Source organism: Littorina saxatilis, linkage group LG17, assembly GCF_037325665.1.
Source record: "Littorina saxatilis isolate snail1 linkage group LG17, US_GU_Lsax_2.0, whole genome shotgun sequence".
Classification (NCBI taxonomy): Eukaryota; Metazoa; Mollusca; class Gastropoda; order Littorinimorpha; family Littorinidae; genus Littorina; species Littorina saxatilis.
Window position 1 is genome coordinate 37,684,118 of NC_090261.1, and position 22,163 is coordinate 37,706,280.

General features: G+C 43.2%; 1 protein-coding gene across 1 annotated transcript in view; it reads right to left on the reverse strand.

Moving 5' to 3' along the window:
- LOC138951812 (long-chain-fatty-acid--CoA ligase FadD13-like) overlaps positions 1–22,163 on the reverse strand; it is a 66,937-nt gene that overhangs the window by 21,644 nt on the left and 23,130 nt on the right. Inside the window, exons 4-6 of the mRNA XM_070323363.1 lie at positions 19,752–19,889; positions 11,751–12,010; positions 9,999–10,228 (exon numbers count right to left, since the gene is read on the reverse strand). Of these exons, the coding sequence (XP_070179464.1) occupies positions 9,999–10,228; positions 11,751–12,010; positions 19,752–19,889 (628 nt within the window). The remainder of the gene's footprint in view (positions 1–9,998; positions 10,229–11,750; positions 12,011–19,751; positions 19,890–22,163) is intronic.

The window sequence follows — 22,163 nt, forward strand, 5'->3', positions numbered from 1 at the left end:
GGTGGTTTGCTGCTGGTCCCCACTCTTGTCAGTCAAGGCTCAGCCAGGTTTGTGAGAGTAGCCAACCTCTCTGCTGTAGACTGCACCCTTAGACAAAGGACAGCTGTAGCGGTTTTGGAGAGGATTGAGACAGTGGAGAGCGATGAGGGACTCAAGTTTGACGTGTCGTTGCAGAATATCACTATTAGCACACAGGAGACCACAACTTCCCCTTCACCGCCCCCAGTTCCCACTCCCAACTTTGACGGCACCAGGAGACAGAGGGAAAGGCTTCAGGAACTGCTGAGCAAGTTTGCGCACGGGTTTGTGCAGAGCGAGACTGACCTGGGATACGCTGACAGGGTGACCCATCGCATCCCCACCACTGACGATGCCCCTGTCGCCCAGCCATACCGTAGCATCCCACCTTGCCACCTACAGGAGGTGAAAGATCACCTTAAGGGCTTGTTGGCTCAGAACGTGATCCAAGAGAGCTACAGCCCTTATGCAGCTCCTGTAGTGCTGGTGAGGAAGAAGGATAGCAGTCTCCGGCTCTGTGTGGACTACAGACGTCTCAACGCAAAGACAGTTCCTGATGCTTATCCGCTTCCCCGCATCCAGGAATCGCTTGACTCGCTGGTCGGTGCCTAGTACTTCTCCACTCTGGATCTGGCGAGTGGGTACCACCAGATTGCCATGGAACCCCGAGACCAGCACAAGACGGCCTTCTGCACTCCGTTTGGCCTCTTTGAGTACACTAGGATGCCCATGGGTCTTATCTCCGCTCCAGCCACCTTCCAGAGACTGATGCAGGCAACCATGTCTGACTTTCAGTTCCAGTTTCTGTTGGTGTACCTGGACGACCTACTAGTGTACTCGAAGACATTCGATGAGCACCTGCAGCACCTTGAGCGCCTCCTCCAGCGCATCACCGAGACGGGCCTTAAGCTGAAGCCAGAGAAGTGCCAGTTCCTGCGAAGAGAGGTAGTCTACTTGGGGCACACCATTTCAGCGGACGGTATTAGCTGCGAAGCCGGTAAGATTGAGGCTGTTCAGAACTGGCCACTGCCCAAGACCACCACAGACCTCCGCAGCTTCCTTGGTTTCGCCAGCTACTACCGACGCTTCATCAGTGGATTCTCCAAGCTGGCCGGACCACTTCACGACCTCGTGACAGAAGGCGGCAAAGGAAGCAAGAAGAAGAATGCAGCCATCCACCACCTGTGGACTGAACGACACCAGACAGCCTTTGAGTCCCTGAAGTCGGCCCTGACAACAGCTCCCGTCTTGGGCTACGCCGACTATGAGAAGCCATTCATCCTGGAAACCGATGCCAGCCATGATGGACTCAGTGCTATCATCTCACAAGTCCAAGATGGGAAGCAACGCGTCATTGCCTACGCCAGCAGGAGACTCAAGCCCACTGAGAAGAACTGTGCTAACTACAGCAGCTTCAAGCTGGAGCTGCTTGCTCTTAAGTGGGCCGCATGCGACAAGTTCCGCCACTACCTTCTTGGCGCTGAGTTTGAGGTCATAACTGACAACAACCCCCTCGACCTCACCTACCTGAAGACAGCGAAACTTGGGGCGCTGGAGCAACGCTGGGCCTCTCAACTGGCCCAGTTCAACTTCACATTGCGCTACCGCCCCGGGAAGATTAACCCTGCTGATGCCCTGTCCCGTCTACCCCCTGATTCCCTCCCTGACCAGTCCTCTACCCCTGTCCCCCCAGAGTTGGCCACAGAGCAAGAGGTGTGGTGCGAGAGGGCTGCTCTCGATCCAGTGCCAGAGGTGCATGGACAGCCACCACTGCCCCTTGATGTCAGCTTCAAGGCAGCAGAGCCAACCACGGACACCCTTCCCCATCACTCCCCCGAGGACCTCAGGCGATTGCAGGACGAGGACGCCACCATCGGCCCAGTCCTCAGGTCTTGGCCTGAGAGACCCCATGATGTCAGAGACCCCCCGCTGCGGACGCTCCTACAGCAACACAAAAAGCTGTATATGGAGAAAGGGGTCCTCTACCGTCGAGTGGCAGACTCCAAAGGCGGCCACTTCGAGCAGCTGGTGCTGCCAAGCTCCCTGCGACCAGACGTTCTGGTTGCCCTGCATGACAACATGGGCCACCAAGGTTACGACCGGACCATGGAACTCCTCAGACAGCGCGTCTACTGGCCTGGGATGTTCAGCGACGTCAAGGGCTACGTCACAAACTGCCAACGCTGCGTCCAAGGCCGGAAGCCCTTTCTCCACACCACGTCTGGCCACCTCCTTGCCAGTCGCCCCCTTGAAGTGGTGGCGATGGACTTCACCAAGCTGGAGACTGCCACAGACGGCAGGGAGAACGTCCTAGTGATCACGGACGTGTTCACCAAATTCTCCCTCGCGGTTCCAACACGCAACCAAGAGGCAGGAACCGTTGCTAAGGTGCTGGTCCAGGAGTGGTTTCAGCGATATGGTGTTCCAGAGAGGCTCCACAGCGACCAAGGCAGAGACTTTGAGGGCAAGGTAGTCCAGGCCCTCTGTGAGCTGTATGGCATCGAGAAGTCCAGGACAACACCATATCACCCGCGAGGAAACGGACAGTGTGAGCGTTTCAACAGAACTCTTCACGACCTTCTGCGCACACTGTCTGTTGAAAAGAAGGGACGATGGCCAATACACCTGCCTGAGCTGCTCCAGGCCTACAACTCGACGCCGCACGCCTCCACTGGTTTCTCCCCCCACTTCCTCCTCTTTGGGCAGGAACCCCGTCTGCCCATCGACCATCTCCTTGGCCGTGCTGGAGAAGCAACTGCTGGAGCCACTGACTGGGTTCGGCAGCACCGCTTGCGACTCCAGGAAGCCCATGCACGCGCCAAACAGCACTTGAAGAAGTCAGCTGAAGAGAGGCGCCAGCAGACAGACAAGAAAGCGGCAGATCACCCCCTCCATGTAGGTGACTACACTTACATCAAGAACCGGACCCTGGGCAGGAGCAAGATCCAGGACCAGTGGCGGTCTGAGCTGTATGTCGTAACAGCTCGACCCTACCCAGGCTCCCAGGTGTATGTCGTACGTCCTGTCACTGGGGGTGGTGAGAAGACCCTCAGCCGAGACGACATCATGCCTGCTGCTGTCCCCTTCGCACCCCCTGCGACACCCCTTTCCCTGCCTGCCCCTGCCCCAGCTACCCCAACATTCCCTGACCGGGGCACTGTCTGCCTGGCACGCCCAGTCTTTCCCCCACCCCTCCAGCCTCCTCAGGTGCAGCCAGCAGCCCCTGCACCAGTTCCTCAGCCCCAGGCACCTCCAGTCCCAGCCCCAGCGCTTCGTGTTCCAGAGGTGGCACGTGTCCCAGACCAGCCGCTGGTTAGAGACCCGGAACCTCTGGTCCCTCCTCCAGCTGCTGTGCTTGCACCTCGCCGCTCACAGCGCATCAGACAAAGATTGCTTTCCTACTGAGCAGTGATGTGCTAAACCTGATTTCATTTATTTTGAACAGTCGGACTTGTGTAAGTGTGCCGCTGTCATAACCTCGCCATGAGCCTATTGTGAACAGTCAGGAAAACAATGTGCTGCTGTCATGTGGGCCATGTGCCATTCGTGAGACAGAGACTCGCCATATTAATTTGAACAGTCGGACTTGTGTATATAATAAGTGTGCCGCTGTCATAACCCTGCCATGAGCCTATTGTGAACAGTCAGGAAAACAATGTGCTGCTGTCATGTGGGCCATGTGCCATTCGTGAGACAGAGACTCGCCATATTTAATTTGAACAGTCGGACTTGTGTTTCTTCTAAGTGTGCCGCTGTCATAACCCCGCCATGAGCCTATTGTGAACAGTCAGGAAAACAATGTGCTGCTGTCATGTGGGCCATGTGCCATTCGTGAGATAAGGACTCGCCATACTGTATTCCTGGATCATCAGTGAGATAAGGACTCGCATATATGGATATTTACTTCAACTTATTTTTCTATTACCTTGGGTATTTTGTGAGATTAATTAATTTTGCGTTTTATGGTTTTGCATTTTACTTTTTGCTTCGGTTCCCTCTTTGAGCATTTAGTATTAACATCTGTGTTTGTTTGTATGTACCAGATTGTTGTTGTCACCCCTGGGTGCTGGTGGTTTCAGGCCGTTATGGTCTCCGGCGTTGTTAAGGATATTTCAGGATTAGCAGTGGTCAGCGGCATCCATGAACCTGATGACAAGCTTTATGGTGTTTCAGGTTCTCTTGGCTTAATAGCGGGTTCCTGACTGCCTTTTCTGCAATGCATCTTGTTGTCTTGTGTCATATCCCTGAGTTGGGCGTGCCTTCACTAATATGTTGGCAAGGGAGGTTGTGTTTCCTGTATTATTGTTGTTTGAGTTATTAGATGTCACCTTGGATGATCTGTTTAAGTCAGCTCCAGGTTGTATCTTAGGCTCCTGTTGAACTTGCTCCCTGCGAGGGCGCAGGTTGGTATAGAGCTGGGGGGATGTAGCCAAGTGGCGTGCCCCGTCTCTCTGTGTGTGATTATCTCCTGCCCGACCCAGTTGCCTCCCCTGTCTATAGCTATTCCCTGTGTGTGTGTGTGCTAGTCACATTGGGTTTACCTTTAAAAAATGCCCTTTGTGCTAAATCCCTAACTTGAAATGATGAGAAGCAGCAGCGTAACCTCTAACCATCAGTGCCTAAGGAGTGACTAAATTATACCTGGTTGTCTTTGTGCATTGTACTTTATTGTGTGTTTACTATTGTAGGGTAGACCCCGACCGGATGCATTTCTAATCTCTTATCTCAGATTTAGGTGGTCGTTATGTAATGTGCCGCCAGCCTGTCTGTATCGTTGGAACGGCGTTTTGTCAAGTGGGTGTCATTTCTTTTGGCAGGGTACATAGAAGATGCCAGGTGGCTTGGAGGTTTTAGTCTCTTACCCCCCCCCCCCCCCTTCTGTGTATCAGCTTTGACACTGCTTGTAATCTAATGAGCATTATCCGGTGTGCGTAATATTTCCGGTGCGTGACACCCGACCGACACGGCTTCATGCCTCGGTAACGATCCCTTTCATTGGGCAGGCATTTTAAGTAGAACGCCCCCCCCCCCCCCCCCCCCCGTTGTCTGACACCAGGTATCTTCCCTATTGGCTTATCGCCACAGGGAATCGGAGTTGACCTGTCTTTAAAAGAGCGAACATTTAGAGTAGAGCAGAAAACGCGATTTGTGACACTGCGAGCTGGGTGCTGCATGTGTGTTGTCGGTAGCCGTGAACGTGTCGAAGCTCTGCTCTAATTTGTCGTGAACCGGTCTAGTGTAGTTTGGCGCGAAGTTAGTAAGCGGTCGACTTGTGGTTTTCATTCCGAGACCTGTCTCTTTCAGTCTTTGTGTTTCGCGACTAGGCGTCAGCAGCAGAGTCAGTGTGTTTCTTTCAAGTGTGCTCACTGAGGAGAATCTGTAAGTAACTAAATGCTTTATTCATTCCTTATGCTGTATTCTTATGTTTCATTTGATGCTATGATGTTTGCATATATGTACATTTTGACGCTGATTTGGTCCCGGGCGATGTCCGACCGGTCTCGAGTCAGAGTTGATGACGCCATTTTGATCTATCAGAGAGATGTGTTTTCTAGATCAGTTTCTAGTTACTTTCATGATTTGACGCTGAAATTGAGCGTTAATAACTTTTAATATTTGATGACCAGTTGTTCTAAAGTTGTTTTAGAGTCTTGTGAATTAAAGACTCGTAAGATTATCAAGTAAGGCAGACTCGTTCTCATACGTTTCGTTTTCGCTGAGAAAAAGCCTGTCTCGCAATATTTTATGTCGAGAAGACCCATGTGTATCGTTGCGATCTTTTTCCCATTTTCATCACATATTATTTCTGGAGATCAGTAAAGTCTGAGTAGTAGTCGGTTAAAAGCCCAAAGTTAAGCCCCCAGTGCCATTGGCCCGTAAAGCTACCTATTTACGATTTAGGCGCAGAAATCCCTACAATTGATAAACGGGAATTATGGTTAACACATATATTTTGGGTTATGAACTCGATAAAAAGCCTGTCTCACCATATTTTAAGTCGAGTAGACCTATGTTAGATCTCCTTTTTACAAGGACAGTTTTTTAACGATGAAGTCCGGTAAGGTAAGTCGAACCTTTCTCAGATTTCGGTTTTCGATGAGAAGGGATTTGAATACTTTGCTGGACGGAATTCCGCTTCGTAGCCAGTTTGTTGAGGAACAAAGAAGTTCTCAGTTTTCGCTTCGTTGAGGATCGCTCTTTGTTTCCAGTACTGTAACTGTAACTTTGTAGGCGAAGTGTACAACAACATGACATGCTTTATGAAGTTTTGTGATGCGTTACGTTTCATGTGTTTGATCATGTTGCTGCATTTCAAGCCGTATGTCGTTGACGGTTAACTGGCTGATGTAAGAGTAGTGTCCGCCATTTTTGACCGGCGTCCCCCGTGTAATGATGTCAGAGCGCCCCCATTCCCCTAGGTCCGCCCCTGATACACAGGTACATGGCTTACCTTCCCTGTCTTTTGTCTGGCTTTGTGTGAGCCAGTCATGTTATGTATTCTGTCCTGTGTCACTCTACTGGTTCTACTCTGTTTGTCACATGCATTTTCATACTCTGATATTTTGCTAGTCTTCATTTGTATTACCCTTTTACCTGTACATAATCTTATGAGTTTTGATTATCATTCCTTTGATGAATTCAGGCATGAGAATGATAGAGCTCTTCTGAGTTAAGATCTCAGACAATAGGAAGATATTGTCTACAGGATGCACAATTTTGACTGTTAATTCTCAGGTTGCACTTTAAAGGCACTTGCCTGCAGAAGAACTTTGCGACTGAAACAACCTAACATTTTGTGCAGTCGCATAGATGCAAAACAGACTTTTAATCTAAAGCGATATGATTTAGTCGCATTTCCCTGTAAAGTAATAGACTGTTGTCTAACGCTTCATTGTGAAGCATGAGAGCTTGCGCTTACCCCATGCCTGAGTTATCTTTCTTATTCTTGTCGTTACTATTCAACTCGATGAAGATGTGTTTTCATGGCGATGAACACGCTTAATAATAACAATTATTTTGCAGTTGCGGTTCATGCAGTTGGTTAATTTATGTAAAGCATTTTCCTATGCAAGGCTTAGGCCTAAGGGAAGATGTTGGTTACTTCCCTTGACATTAGCTGTTGTGGAGTTGTTTAACTCACTGTGGATTCTCTTTCAGAGAATGCTGTGTCCGCAGGATTTTGGCTAAATTGTTACTTGTCTATATTTGTCATGATTATTTTGACAAATGATACATTCATTGGTTTATGCTTTGTATTATGACATGTGTGACTTAGAAGGCATGTTGTTTATAATTATATTTTCTTTTCTTCTTAGTGCCTTCTTCTTTACACTGCTTTCTGGTTTACACCAGAAATTCTGGTCTTATATATACATATTGTTTCTGGTTTACACCAGAAATTCTGGTCTTATATATACATATTGTTTCTGGTTTACACCAGAAATTCTGGTCTTATATATACATATTGTTTCTGGTTTACACCAGAAATTCTGGTCTTATATATACATATTGTTTCTGGTTTACACCAGAAATTCTGGTTTCATATTCATAGTTTAGATTTCTGGTTTGCACCAGAAATACATATATTGTTTCTGGGTCATTTATATACACATAGTTTATATGTCTGGTTGATACCAGAACTCATAGTTCCTATTTTTGGCTACTAGAATAATTCATAATTGCTATTTCTGGTTTTATGTAAGCATTGATATTTCCTATATTAGAGTTCTGTTATTGTTTCTATTTTATAACTTATAGCATTGTTTCTAGTTGCTACCAAATTTAGCTAAACTGTTTGGAATATTTATGATTTAGATAAGCTACCTGAGTGGTTATTCTTAGTTACATTTCCTTTAATAAAAGATAAGTTAAAGCAACCTCTGTCTTCGGTGTCTTAATTGTATGCTCCTCTGCCTGTGCTATATATCCTTGTCCTTCCACCCGACCTTCCCACAGGTGTTTAACGTCGTTTTCAACCACGAAGGTTATATCGCGACGAGGGAAAGGGGGGAGATGGGATAGGGGAAAGGGGGGAGATGGGATAGAGCCACTTGTTAAGTGTTTCTTGTTCACAAAAGCACTAATCAAAAAATTGCTCCAGGGGCTTGCAACTTAGTACAATATATGACCTTACTGGGAGAATGCAAGTTTCCAGTACAAAGGACTAAACATTTCTTTCATACTGCTTGACTAAAATCTTTACAAACATTGACTATATTCTATACAAGAACCACTTAACAAGGGTAAAAGGAGAAACAGAATCCGTTAGTCGCCTCATACGACATGCGGGGTGCAGAGAAATAAGGATGTGGAAAAGAAGACTTTTGGTAAGTGAAATAAAGGTGATAGATCCAGTCAGGTAGAAATAAGACAACAAGAAAAGAATTGGAAAACTGCAGGGAATGGTAGGGAGGGTTTTCTTGGAAGGAAATATAGGTGAAAGGACTGGTAAGGCAGAAATGAGACAAAAGAAGAGAAGAAACAGAACCGTTAGTCGCCTCTTACGACATGCTGGTTAGCATCGGGTAAATTCTTTCTAGTCCCAACCAATATGGGACTCCCCCTAACCCGCGGGGGGTAGTTTCTCCCTGCCAGTAAGCCTCTCCACAACAAGTCCTATGCAAGCTTTAAAGCAACCCTTCACGAGGTGTTGGGTGGTAACTGGGGGGCCTTATGTCCCCAGGCAGAATTGCAAGGGCGCGGAGGAGGTTTGGCCCCGAACATGCGGCGTGGACACGCCCTGGCGCCCATGAACCAAACCCCCAGGTATGGGTTACCTACAAAGACTCTACGTCCCAACGGCTGACCAGGCGGACGAGGAGAGTGCACTCCCAACGGCTGTGAAGGCGGAAGAGGACCCTTAGTCTCACATCCCAACGGTAAAACAGGCGGACTAGGAGCTCCCAACGGCTGTTTTAACGGATGAAGATGCCCCATGTTTTGCTGCTTTCACAAGCGCCGGGTTGGAAAGACTCGTCAGCCCTGATAGGCAGCTTTCCTTGGAGAAGGACACTCGGAAGTCAAACCCGGCCAGATGAGGGCCGATAACCGTGTGAGGAAACTTGTCTAGGACAAGGAAAAGTCCAAAATCACACCCACGAAGGCCTACCGAAGACGGAAGACACTGACCTTCAGGGTGAGGTGAGAACCGAGTGTCTACGCATCACCGACAAATATGGTTGTCGAACGCTGAAGAAGAAGAAGACATGAGAAATCCTGAGTATGGTATCTCCAGACGTTTTTTCATTTTTTTGATAAATGTCTTTGATGACGTCATATCCGGCTTTTCGTGAAAGTTGAGGCGGCACTGTCACGCTCTCATTTTTCAACCAAATTGGTTGAAATTTTGGTCAAGTAATCTTCGACGAAGCCCGGACTTTGGTATTGCATTTCAGCTTGGAGGCTTAAACATTAATGAATGAGTTTTCGCAAACACATTTCAAATTGATTGCATCGTATTCATCATCACATTCAGCCGCTTGCAGGGAAGGCACAAGCGAAGCCTGAACAACATACCTTTCTTGTTTGTTTTTATTCTCAACTTTGGGACCTTGACTTGTTTTGTCTACGGCCGGCCGGCCGGCCTAACACTGCTCATTCCTAAGACTCTCCTGATTACTCAGGGGAGTCAAAAAACTAAAAACGAGGTATGTTGTTAAAATGTTATATTTATAACAAAACAAAACGTTACGTTAACTGATCTTCAACCCAGCGGTTACCTAAAATCCAAAAACAAATAGACTGCCAAGGTCCCAAAGTTGAGAATAAAAACAAACAAGAAATGTATGTTGTTGAGGCTTCGCTTGTGCCTTCCCTGCAAGCGGCTGAACATTTTGTCAGATACGGGTTGTCTAATTATTGTTAATATATGCACTTAAAAGACCGCTGGGTCGATATATCTGTGAACGTTACGTTTTGTTTTGTCAATAATTAAACGTTTCAACATTATACCTTTCTTGATTTTTGGTTCCAGCGGTTACCTGTAAAGATTGTGTTAACCTTGGGGTTCTTTCCCTCCCACAGCTGGGGCCTCTCCAGACTCTCTGTGATGTGCGGCGGTATGAGGGACACCACAGAGCAACGCTCGGCGAACACGCAGTCCCAGCAGAAGCCCAGCAGATCTCCAGGAGGTAAAGTCATGTCCACGAGCACGCGCGTGATCCCCCTGGCCAGGTAATCGAAACAGGAACCACCCATCCATCCGAATGCCCTGTGTGGTCAACTCAGAAGAGTCACTAAACAGATTTCTCAACCATCACCTGATCCATTACTTAGTTATCCCATTGCTGGGAACATTTCCCTTTCCATTACTTAATTATCCCATTGCTGGGAACATTTCCATTACTTAGTTATCCCATTGCTGGGAACATTTCCCTTTCCATTACTTAATTATCCCATTGCTGGGAACATTTCCATTACTTAGTTATCTCATTGCTGGGAACATTTCCATTTCCATTACTTAATTATCCCATTGCTGGGAACATTTCCCTTTCCATTACTTAGTTATCCCATTGCTGGGAACATTTCCCTTTCCATTACTTAATTATCCCATTGCTGGGAACATTTCCATTACTTAGTTATCCCATTGCTGGGAACATTTCCCTTTCCATCACTTAATTATCCCATTGCTGGGAACATTTCCATTACTTAGTTATCCCATTGCTGGGAACATTTCCATTTCCATTACTTAGTTATCCCATTGCTGGGAACATTTCCATTTCCATTACTTAGTTATCCCATTGCTGGGAACATTTCCCTTTCCATTACTTAGTTATCCCATTGCTGGGAACATTTCTCTTTCCATTACTTAGTTGTCCCATTGCTGGAAACATTTCCCTTTCCATTACTTAGTTATCCCATTGCTGGGAACATTTCCATTTCCATTACTTAGTTATCCCATTGCTGGGAACATTTCCCTTTCTATTACTTAGTTATCTCATTGCTGGGAACATTTCCCTTTCCATTACTTAGTTATCCCATTGCTGGGAACATTTCCATTACTTAGTTATCCCATTGCTGGGAACATTTCCCTTTCCATTACTTAGTTATCCCATTGCTGGGAACATTTCCCTTTTCATTACTTAGTTATCTCATTGCTGGGAACATTTCCCTTTCCATTACTTAGTTATCCCATTGCTGGGAACATTTCCCTTTCCATTACTTAGTTATCCCATTGCTGGAAACATTTCCCTTTCCATTACTTAGTTATCCCATTGCTGGAAACATTTCCCTTTCCATTACTTAGTTATCCCATTGCTGGGAACATTTCCATTTCCATTAGTTAGTTATCCCATTGCTGGGAACATTTCCATTTCCATTAAGCTTAGTTAATTATCCAATTGCTTGGAAACTCGGGTCGCTTTCTCCCAATGAGTGGGGAGCTAGCAGCAACAAGAGTCGCGCTACCCAAGTGTAATCGGCTACAACTTATGGCAGAATGGCTGAGGTCTTTTACGTGCCACTGTGGTGACACGGGTGTGGGTCATGGATACCGTCTCTGAGTCTTGCGCAAAGAGGTGACCCGTGCCAGTCCTGGCCTGGGTATGCGTTTTCCTTAGTTCATGCGCCTGCGACATTTTTCTCACGAAATAGTTAAAGGGAAATAACTTTCTTTTTGTTAGCAGACAGCATTTGTGATTTGTTGCAAATTAGATCTGCAATGATGCGATTTGTGAGCAAACATTGAGACCTTTTAGATCTGCAATAATGCTATTGTGATCAAACACTCAGACCTTTCGTTAAAGAGGATAGCATCGCTCTGGAGGCACATCAGGTCGTGGCAGACCTCGCCCATGAAGATGAACTGCTTGTGGGACCTAGGCACCAGTGTGGTGTAGGCCGTGCTCCCCGGGATGGTGAAGATGAAGGCTCTGTCTCCAGAGTCCACTCCCTCCTCCACAAACATCCGCTCCTTCTGCTTCAGCTGTCTCAGCCAAGGCATGGCTATTAAGGCGTTGCCATCCGGAATTCTTGCGCAGTCCACGTGAAATACCTTTAAGGAGATTCAGAAAATTTAAACTGGAGTATTCACCTTTGCTGTGTTTAAAGGCACAGTAAGCCTCCCGTAAACCATCACAGATACTGTCAGGCTTTTACACACAGTACAAACACCCTTCCATTTGAACGCTCACCGAACGGGAACATCCTAGGTGCCCTACGTAAAGAGCTAGCAATTTTCAAAGAATCAATTTTGTGGATTGTCTGTCAGACAATCGGACGGTGCTTTTTTGCGCTTCTGACCTAACTTTTGAAATCTAAATAATAAATTGGCAGCTTGTTACATTAACATTCTTAAATCATAAAAGAAATCTTTTTTCATCAAGACAAGATCAGAACAGTACGAAGTTTTGAAAGTTTAAAAAAAGATACCCCGGAAGCAGGGTCACGCAAGGTCGTGGTTCTCGTAGCAGACGACGCTGCCTGGCGCCAGTTCCTCTGAACCGTTAACCGCCACTGCTCGAGTTCGCAGCCGTTTTCAATGTTGCATTTCAGATTCAAAGGTACACAATAACGTGCTGTTGCAGATAAGCTTACAGAGATTTGCATTGAAATGACAACTGGCGGCTAAATTGTGAAAAAAGGGAAACTGGATTACACGGGTTCACGATGGCTCAGAGGTAAGATAAACCACGCAAAAATAAATTCTTTGAAAATTGCTCGCTCTTTACGGAGGGCACCTACACGTGACCTAGAATGTTCTCAAGCGGTGAGTGTTTAAATGAAATGGTGTTTGTACTGTGTGTAAAAGCCTGACAGTATATGTGATGGTTTACGGGAGGCTTACTGTGCCTTTAAGTTATCTTCTGAGTAAATCGTGTTCGTGCAGGGAGACCCAAAAGAAATATACCATCTATAAAAATGTAAATAACGTCTACGTATGTTGAGCGAATTATTTAATGTTTGGTGCAAATTAAAGGCACACGCAGCTTCACGTAAACCATCAGTTTCTGGTCACAGACACTGTCATGCTTTTAAACACAGTGCAAACATCCTCTAGCTTGTTAAACACTCACCGCTTGAGAACATCTTAGGTGCCCTCCGTAAAGAGAAAGCATTTTTCAAAGAATTTATTTTTGTGTGGCCAGCCGGATTTACAATGAGACAAATCGGACGCCTCGTTTTGGCGCAAGAACTAACTTTTAAAATCTAAATAATAAATTGACAGCTTGTAACACAAATATTCTTAAATCCTAAAAGATTTATTTTTTCATCAAGACAAGATCAGTACAATTCGAAGTTTTGAAAGTTTAAAAAAAGTGAGCCCGGAAGCAGTTCACGCAAGGTCGTGTTTCCCGTAGCAGACACATTTTCTGCATAGCGCTTGCTTCTTTGACTCCAACCGCCGCCGATAATCTTGTGTGACTCGCAGTCATTTGTTGCATTTTAGATTCAGAGGTACAAAATTACGTTCTATTGCAGATACGAGTCGCATTGAAATCACAAACTGACGATGACATTGTGAAAAAAAAGGAAGTGGGTAACACAGGTCGACGATGGCTCAGGGGTAAAATAAACCACGAAATCTGATGTGTAGTTTACGCAAGCTAAATAGCCATTCAAACGAACTGTGTCATTTAATGCTGTTAAATGCTATTGCAAGTGTGTTCCACTGCTTTTTTTCGTGAGAAGATTTAAGTCGTTCTGTAAACCATTTGAGGCAGACTGGCCCTTTAGGCCAAAAAAAAAATTGTCTGTTTCTGGTAGCATGGCTAAAAAAAATAGGGTCGGTAGGTCGGGATTTTTTTTATTTTATTTTTTTTTTTTTTACCCCCAAATGTAGACCAATAAAACTAACTTTAAAAATCGCGCAAAGAGACTAGATTCACTATACATAGAGACAAGACACTCAACACATTTACAAATCGTCAGCGGACTTTCGTTTTCACACGTTTTTGTTGTTCATTTTCTCACCCTGTCCTTAACCACCAAAAAATAAATAAAAATTTTTGAGTTTGGAAAAAAAAAGTTTAGGGTCGGCGCCGAAATTTAGGGTCGGTCGGGTGACCAGAAACAGACAATTTTTTTTTTTTGGCCTTACCTTCAGCTTATGCATGATCACATCACAAAGTTTAAAGGTCAAACGGTCTGATTTTTGTGCTCTTTTGAAAAACATATCCAAATTCAGGGATCGACTCAACAGTGGGGTGGGGGGGGGGGGGGGGGGGGGGGGGCAGGGGGTGACATTGAGCGGTAGCCACACTCGCCCAATTTAAACCCTAGAGATTGGCTGTAATTAAATTTTTTCAGGTCACCGATGATCTGGGACGTTTTTGTATACTTGGACCTTTAGATATGCCAAAACTTAAAAGTCTGGAAGGTTCAAAGCGGATGAGATTGGGACCTGCTCAATGTCGAACCTCCTCCTGTTGAGTCGATCAGCGAATTTGGATATTCATTTGAAAAAAAAAAGAAAGTCAGACCAATTGACCTACAAATAGTAAACTTAGTGATATGATAATGCATAAGCAGAACTTAATGTACACCACATATGAAGTCATTCGCTCAACAAATGTAGAAGTTATTAGCATATTTATGGGTGGCTTTATTTTTAACCCTTTTGTTTGTTTGTTTGTTTGCTTAACGCCCAGCCGACCACGAAGGGCCATATCAGGGCGGTGCTGCTTTGACATATAACGTGCGCCACACACAAGACAGAAGTCGCAGCACAGGTTTCATGTCTCACCCAGTCATATTATTCTGACACAATGCCAGACGCCAGGCGGAGCAGCCACTAGATTGCCAATTTTAAAGTCTTAGGTATGACCCGGCCGGGGTTCGAACCCACGACCTCCCGATCACGGGGCGGACGCCTTACCACAAGGGCAACCGTGCCGGTATTTTTTAACCCTAAACCTTGCCTTTACGTACATATTGTTATCATAAGGCCAAAAAAAAAAATAGGTCTGTTTACGGTAACATAGGCCCAAAAAATAGGGTCGGTCGGTCGGGATTTTTAATTTTTTTTTTTTTTTTTTTTTTTCCAAAAAACCATATTTTTACGTTATTTTGCCAAAAAAACAAGATTTTTTTTTTTTTTTTCCCAAATGCCAAAAAAAAGTCTAGGGTCGCGCGAAAAAACTAGGGTCGGTCGGGTTACCGTAAACAGACCTATTTTTTTTTTTGGCCTAAGGTTTTTTTTTTTTAAGTTCATTCATTCTCGTGTTGACGGTCATATTCACCATCGCAGATCTGTTCCAGGTTTTACACGTGGTAGCTTATCCTTTCACTTCAACACATTTTTTAACAAGTCGCGTAAGGCGAAATTACTACAATTAGTCAAGCTGTGGAACTCACAGAATGAAACTGAACGTAGTCCGCCGCTAGTGCAAAAGGCAGTGAAAGAGACGAGCCTGTTTGGCGCGGTAGCGGTTGCGCTGTGCTTCATAGCACGCTTTACTGTACCTCTCTTCGTTTTAACTTTCTGAGCGTGTTTTTAATCCAAACATATCATATCTATATGATTTTGGAATCAGGAACCGACAAGGAATAAGATGAAAGTGTTTTTAAATTGATTTCGAAAATTTAATTTTGATCATAATTTTTATATGTTTAATTTTCAGAGCTTGTTTTTAATCCAAATACAACATATTTATATGTTTTTGGAATCAGGAAATGATGAAGAATAAGATGAACGTAAATTTGGATCGTTTTATAATTTTGTTTTATTTTTTTTACAATTTTCACATTTTTAATGACCAAAGTCATTAATTAATTTTTAAGCCACCAAGCTGAAATGCAATACCGAAGTCCGGCCTTCGTCGAAAATTGCTTGCCCAAAATTTCAATCAATTTGATTGAAAAATGAGGGTGTGACAGTGCCGCCTCAACTTTTACAAAAAACCGGATATGACGTCATCAAAGACATTTATCGAAAAAAATAAAAAAATGTCCGGGGATATAATTCCCAGGAACTCTCATGTCAAATTTCATGAAGATCGGTCCAGTAGTTTGGTCTGAATCGCTCTACACACACACACACACACACACACACACACACACACACACACACACCACGACCCTCGTCTCGATTCCCCCTCTATGTTAAAACATTTAGTCAAAACTTGACTAAATGTAAAAATAAACAACCTTGCTGCTTTTGTGTACAGATAGGTGATTTCTTATTGAAATAATTTTGTAAGTTACACTTATATCAATCTGCAAAATTAAATCAACACACACACACACACGCACACACGCACGCACGCACGCACACACGCATGAACGCACACACGCACGCACACACATACACACACACACCCACACATGCACGCACGCACGCACGCACGCACACACACACACACACACACACACACACACACACACACACACACACACACACACACACACACACACACACACACACTTCTATTTCGGCGCAGAATGCAGCCACTCTGTTGATTTTTTGGTTTGTGTCCAACTGAAATAGTGCTTTTATTCCGAGTTAAATAATGAGGCTCTAGCTTCAAAAACATCAGAGAAAACCTAAACGTTTGAGAGTTTGAATCCCGGGCGGGATAAGGGTGTAGGTTTTTCCGATCTCACAGGTCAACTTATGGGCAGAACTATACAAGTGCCGTGTGTGTTCAAGACCAAGTACTTTCAACTCTTTTCGTCCAAAAAGTTGTGTAAACTATTGTGGTTGGTTATCTGAATTTTTTAATATTGATTCCGGAATAAGGCAAGGGTGTCCTTTTTCCGCACTTGCCTTCGTATTAGCAGTTGAATTGTTAGCAATCAAAATTCGAGAGGCCAAAAATATAAAGGGTATGTCATTATGGAACAACGGAGATATGAATAAAGTTTTGAAATTATTGTTGTATGCTGATGATGTTACATTGTTTTTGCAAGATGAACATGACATGTTCCAAGCCCTGGCTTTGATTGGTAAATTTTCAGAAATATCAGGTTTGAACATAAATCACCAAAAATCCAAACTAATGTGGTTTGGGTCGCGGAAGAATTGTAGGAATGAGTGTTGCGGTTTTGCATGTACAGACAAAATGAAAATTCTAGGTGTGTATTTCTGTAATTATATGCGTGCGTCAAAAGTGAAAGAGAATTGGGAAGAGAGAGTGAATGTTGCAAAAAGGCTCATCTGCGTGTGGGAGAAAAGGAATTTGAGCATTATTGGTAAAGTCTGTGTATTCAAAACGTTTATTCTGCCACATTTTGTCTATATAATGCAGGCGCTGATTGTACCAGACGACGTTCTAACTGAAATTAATAGGTTAATGTTTCGCTTCGTGTGGCGCAAAAAAGACTGCAACAGAAAAGCATTTGAAAAGGTGAAAAGAACTGTTTTATGTAACGAAGTAAAGCAAGGTGGATTAAATATGATTGATTTGCGTCAGATGCAGTGTTCCTTTTTGTTAAGCTGGGTTGTGAACCTAACTCTGTCTAATGAAGACCAGAAATGGTCATGGCTCCCAAAAGCACTGTTTTTCCGTTTTGGGAGTCGCTTTGAGTGTTTTTTTGCGAACATTAATAGCAAACCATTTAAAGGATTGGACAGTATTAAATCGGAATTTTGGTCCGCTGTGTTGAAGGCATGGCTTGATAACAATCAAGTCGATAATAATGGTAATTCTGTTTCCGGTTTGTTGTGGAACAACAAAGATATAATTTGTCAAGGAAACCCACTTTTTTTTGCGGATTGGATTAAAAGTGGTATAATGTATGTGAGCGATGTGTGTGAGAATGGACGTTTTTCTACCTATGAAGAAGTGTGTGAAAGAACTGGCTACACTGCAAATAGATTGTTTGAGTACAATGTTGTTCGAATAGCTGTACATCTCCTTTTAAGAAATGTCGATATAAACGATGTAAATTGTTCAGTCTGTGACATTCCGACCTTCTGTGGGAAAAAAGTTAAATCAGTAAAAGAAATTCGAAAGATTCTGGTAGGAAAACAATACAGCCAACCCTGTTCAGAAGGATTTTGGAGAAGAAAATTAGGATTTGAAATTAACGAAAAGAATTGGAACTTAGCAGCCACTGTCACTAGTGAAGTTCGATTACGTGTACTGCATTGGAAAATATTGCAAAACATTTATCCAACTAATATTTTATTGTGTAAAATGAAAGTGAAGGCTGATAAAAACTGTACATATTGTAAGGATGAACTTGATGTATTGGAGCATTTTTTCTTTGAGTGCCCAACAGTGCTCAGGTTTTGGAAATATATTGAAATGTACATTTTAGTAAACATTGGTGAAAGAATTAGGTTGAATGTTACAGATGTGCTTTTTGGTATAAAAAGTAACAGCAAAAATATGAAGAAGATTAATCACATTATTTTAATCGCAAAGATGTGCGTAAGCATTTTTAAAAAAACCGATTCACGATTAACACTGGAAATTATTTTTGGAAATCATGTTGTTTTGAGAGTTCGTTAGTCTGAAGTTTTATTAATTAAAAACAAACTATTGTTTATTTTCTTTGATATAATGTAAAGACAGCCATACATTATGATGCGAATATTGTTTAAAAAAAAGATCAATATATGATGACATATGATCATTTTGATGCTACACATGTTGACACGTATATTTTTTTCACGTATGACTATTTTTAGTCCTTTTGTATAATGTACAAGTTTTTCTGAACCGCATGTAAATGAGAGAGTATGTGTGCAAACAGAAAATACCATGTTTGTTATCTAGTGTTTTATTAATTGAATAAAAAAAATAAAAAAAAAAATTAAAAAAAAAAAAAAAAAAAAAAAAAAAAAAAAAAACTCTTTTCGTCCACGGACGGCCTCTAACACTTGCGAATTACACTGAGATGGTGAACGAAACCTTTGCACGAGAAGGACGGTTTCTGCGTCCATGGGCTGAAACTCTCTCGTACACTCGTGTTTTATTCAAGAGTAGATTTTTACGTGTATGTCCGTTTTAACCCCGCCATTTAGGCAGCTACGCCGATTTTGGAAAATGCATACTTGGTATTTTCATGTTTTTACAAACCCACAGAACTCTGACACGGATTACATGATCTTTTCCGTTTGTACTGCGTGCATACACAAGGCACTGGGAGATTGGAAAAACCTTTACCCTTATCCCTTCCCCCGGCCGGGATTGGAACACTCAACCTTCCGCATGGGAGCCAGTGTAACACAAACATTTTACTCCACGAAAAATGTACTACGGAGTAACAATTTCGTACGAAATTCTTACTCCGAGTACACCTTTCGTACGAGAAAAGAACTCCCCAAGGCAGGACAAAATTACTCCCTCCACGAAATGTTTACTCCCTATTTTTTTTTTTTTTTTACTTCCAGTAAAAATCTCGTACGCGAAAATGGGATGCGGGCGAGGGGATAATGCCAATATGTGATCTCGCGCAAACGAATGTCGCGCTACCCTCCCTCCACCCCTTCCACCACCAAGACTAACAGGGGACAAGGGAGTAAACATTTCGTACACTTGGCATGCCGGGAAGTTGGATTGCTCGTGTTAGGGTGAAGTAAAGTATTCGTTATTTATTCGTCAGGGGAGTAACATTTTTGTACGAAATGTTTACTCAGAACTCGCCTGTCGTGGGGAGTAATTTTCTCGTGTAATGGGAGAGTGCTGTTTTCGTAAAGGGAGTAACATTTTCGTACGAAATGTTTACTCCGGAGTAACAAATTTCGTGGGAGTAATTTTCTCGTGTTACACCGGTGTCTTATCCACTAGGCCATTGCGTCCGTCTGGAAGGACGGTAACTTTTATTGTTTATCTCTGAGCGCCTACCTTCCTGATACTAGGGGCTCCTGGGCATTTCAAGATGCCCGATTCTGGTTCAACGAGACGCTCCCGCAGCACAGTGAGAGCGCCCTTCTTCTGGTGGGGGTCAACCACCATGGCGACGACGGTTGCTTTTGTCAGACACTGCACGTGACACACACAATTAATATACACTCTCGATGATAAACGTGGAACACGGAAGTTGTTCTGTCTCGATACTACCAGCTTAGACGAAGAGGAATGTCTTAAAAGAATAACCGGTCAACACTTGTGCATGAGTGCGACGTAGAACTTCGTGCTCCAAATAATAGTTCTGACTTTAGTTTTTCTCTCAACTTTTTCGTCTCGTTCTATCTCGTCTTCTCTTTAGGATTTTTGTTTTGACGCCAGCCAAAAAGACACCAGCAGTCGATCATGACCCTTACACCCGCCACGATGCCTAGACCTGGATAAACTTATTTTGTCTTTTTCGAAATTTTGGTTTGTTTATTCATGCTGTCAAATCTGCTGTGTCCATTCAATGTGATCTCATTTTGACTAGGCGAACGACAAGAAGAAGATCTCATTTTGACCCAAAAGAAAAACAAGTCGCGTAAGGCGAAATTACTACATTTAGTCAAGCTGTGGAACTCACAGAATGAAACTGAACGCACTGCATTTTTTCACAATGACCGTAGTCCGCCGCTTGTGCAAAACAGAGTGAAACTGACGAGCCTGTTTAGCGCGGTCGTGGTTTCGCTGTGCTGCATAGCACGCTTTTCTGTGCCTCTCTTCGTTTTAACTTTGTGAGCGTGTTTTTAATCCAAACATATCATATCTATATGTTTTTAGAATCAGGAACCGACAAGGAATAAGATAAAATTGTTTTTAAATGGATTTCGGAAATTTAATTTTGATCATAATTTTTATATTTTTAATTTTCAGATATTGTTTTTAATCCAAATATAACATATTTATATGTTTTTGGAATCAAGAAATGATGTAAAATAAGATGAACGTAAATTTGAATCGTTTTATATAAAAAAAAAAAATTATTACAATTTTCAGATTTTTAATGACCAAAGTCATTAATTAATTTTTAAGCCACCAAGCTGAAATGCAAATCCAAAGTCCGGCCTTCGTCGAAGATTGCTTTACAAAAATGTCAATCAATTTGATTGAAAAATGAGGGTGTGACAGTGCCGCCTCAATTTTTACAAAAAGCCGGATATGACGTCATCAAAGACATTTATCGAAAAAAAGAAAAAAAGATCTGGGGATACCATACCCAGGAAATCTCATGTAAAATTTCATAAAGATCGGTCCAGTAGTTTACTCTGAATCGCTCTACACACACACACACACACACACACACACACACACACACACACACACACACACACACACACACACACACACACACACACACACACACACACACACACACAAACACCACGACCCTTGTCTCGATTCCCCCTCTATGTTAAAACATTTAGTCAAAACTTGACTAAATGTAAACAAGTCGCGTAAGGCGAAATTACTACATTTAGTCAAGCTGTGGAACTCACAGAATGAAACTGAACGCACTGCATTTTTTCACAATGACCGTAGTCCGCCGCTTGTGCAAAACGGAGGGAAACTGACGAGCCTGTTCAGCGCGGTAGTGGTTTCGCTGTGCTGCATAGCACGCTTTTCTGTATCTCTCTTCGTTTTAACTTTGTGAGCGTGTTTTTAATCCAAACATATCATATCTATGTGTTTTTGGAATCAGGAACCGACAAGGAATAAGATGAAATTGTTTTTAAATGGATTTCGGAAATTTAATTTTGATCATAATTTTTATATGTTTAATTTTCAGAGCTTGTTTTTAATCCAAATATAACATATTTATATGTTTTTGGAATCACGAAATGATGTAGAATAAGATGAACGTAAATTTGGATCGTTTTATACTAAAAAAAAAATTATTACAATTTTCAGATTTTTAATGACCAAAGTCATAAATTAATTTTTAAGCCACCAAGCTGAAATGCAATACCAAAGTCCGGCCTTCGTCGAAGATTGCTTTACAAAAATGTCAATCAATTTGATTGAAAAATGAGGGTGTGACAGTGCCGCCTCAACTTTTACAAAAAGCCGGATATGACGTCATCAAAAGTATTTATCGAAAAAATAAAAACACGTCCGGGGATATCATTCCCAGGAACTCACATGTCAAATTACATAAAGATCGGTTCAGTAGTTTGGTCTTAATCGCTCTACACACACACACGCACAGACAGACACACACACACACATACACCACGACCCTCGTCTCGATTCCCCCTCTATGTTAAAACATTTAGTCAAAACTTGACTAAATGTAACAAGTCGCGTAAGGTGAAATTACTACATTTAGTCAAGCTGTGGAACTCACAGAATGAAACTGAACGTAGTCCG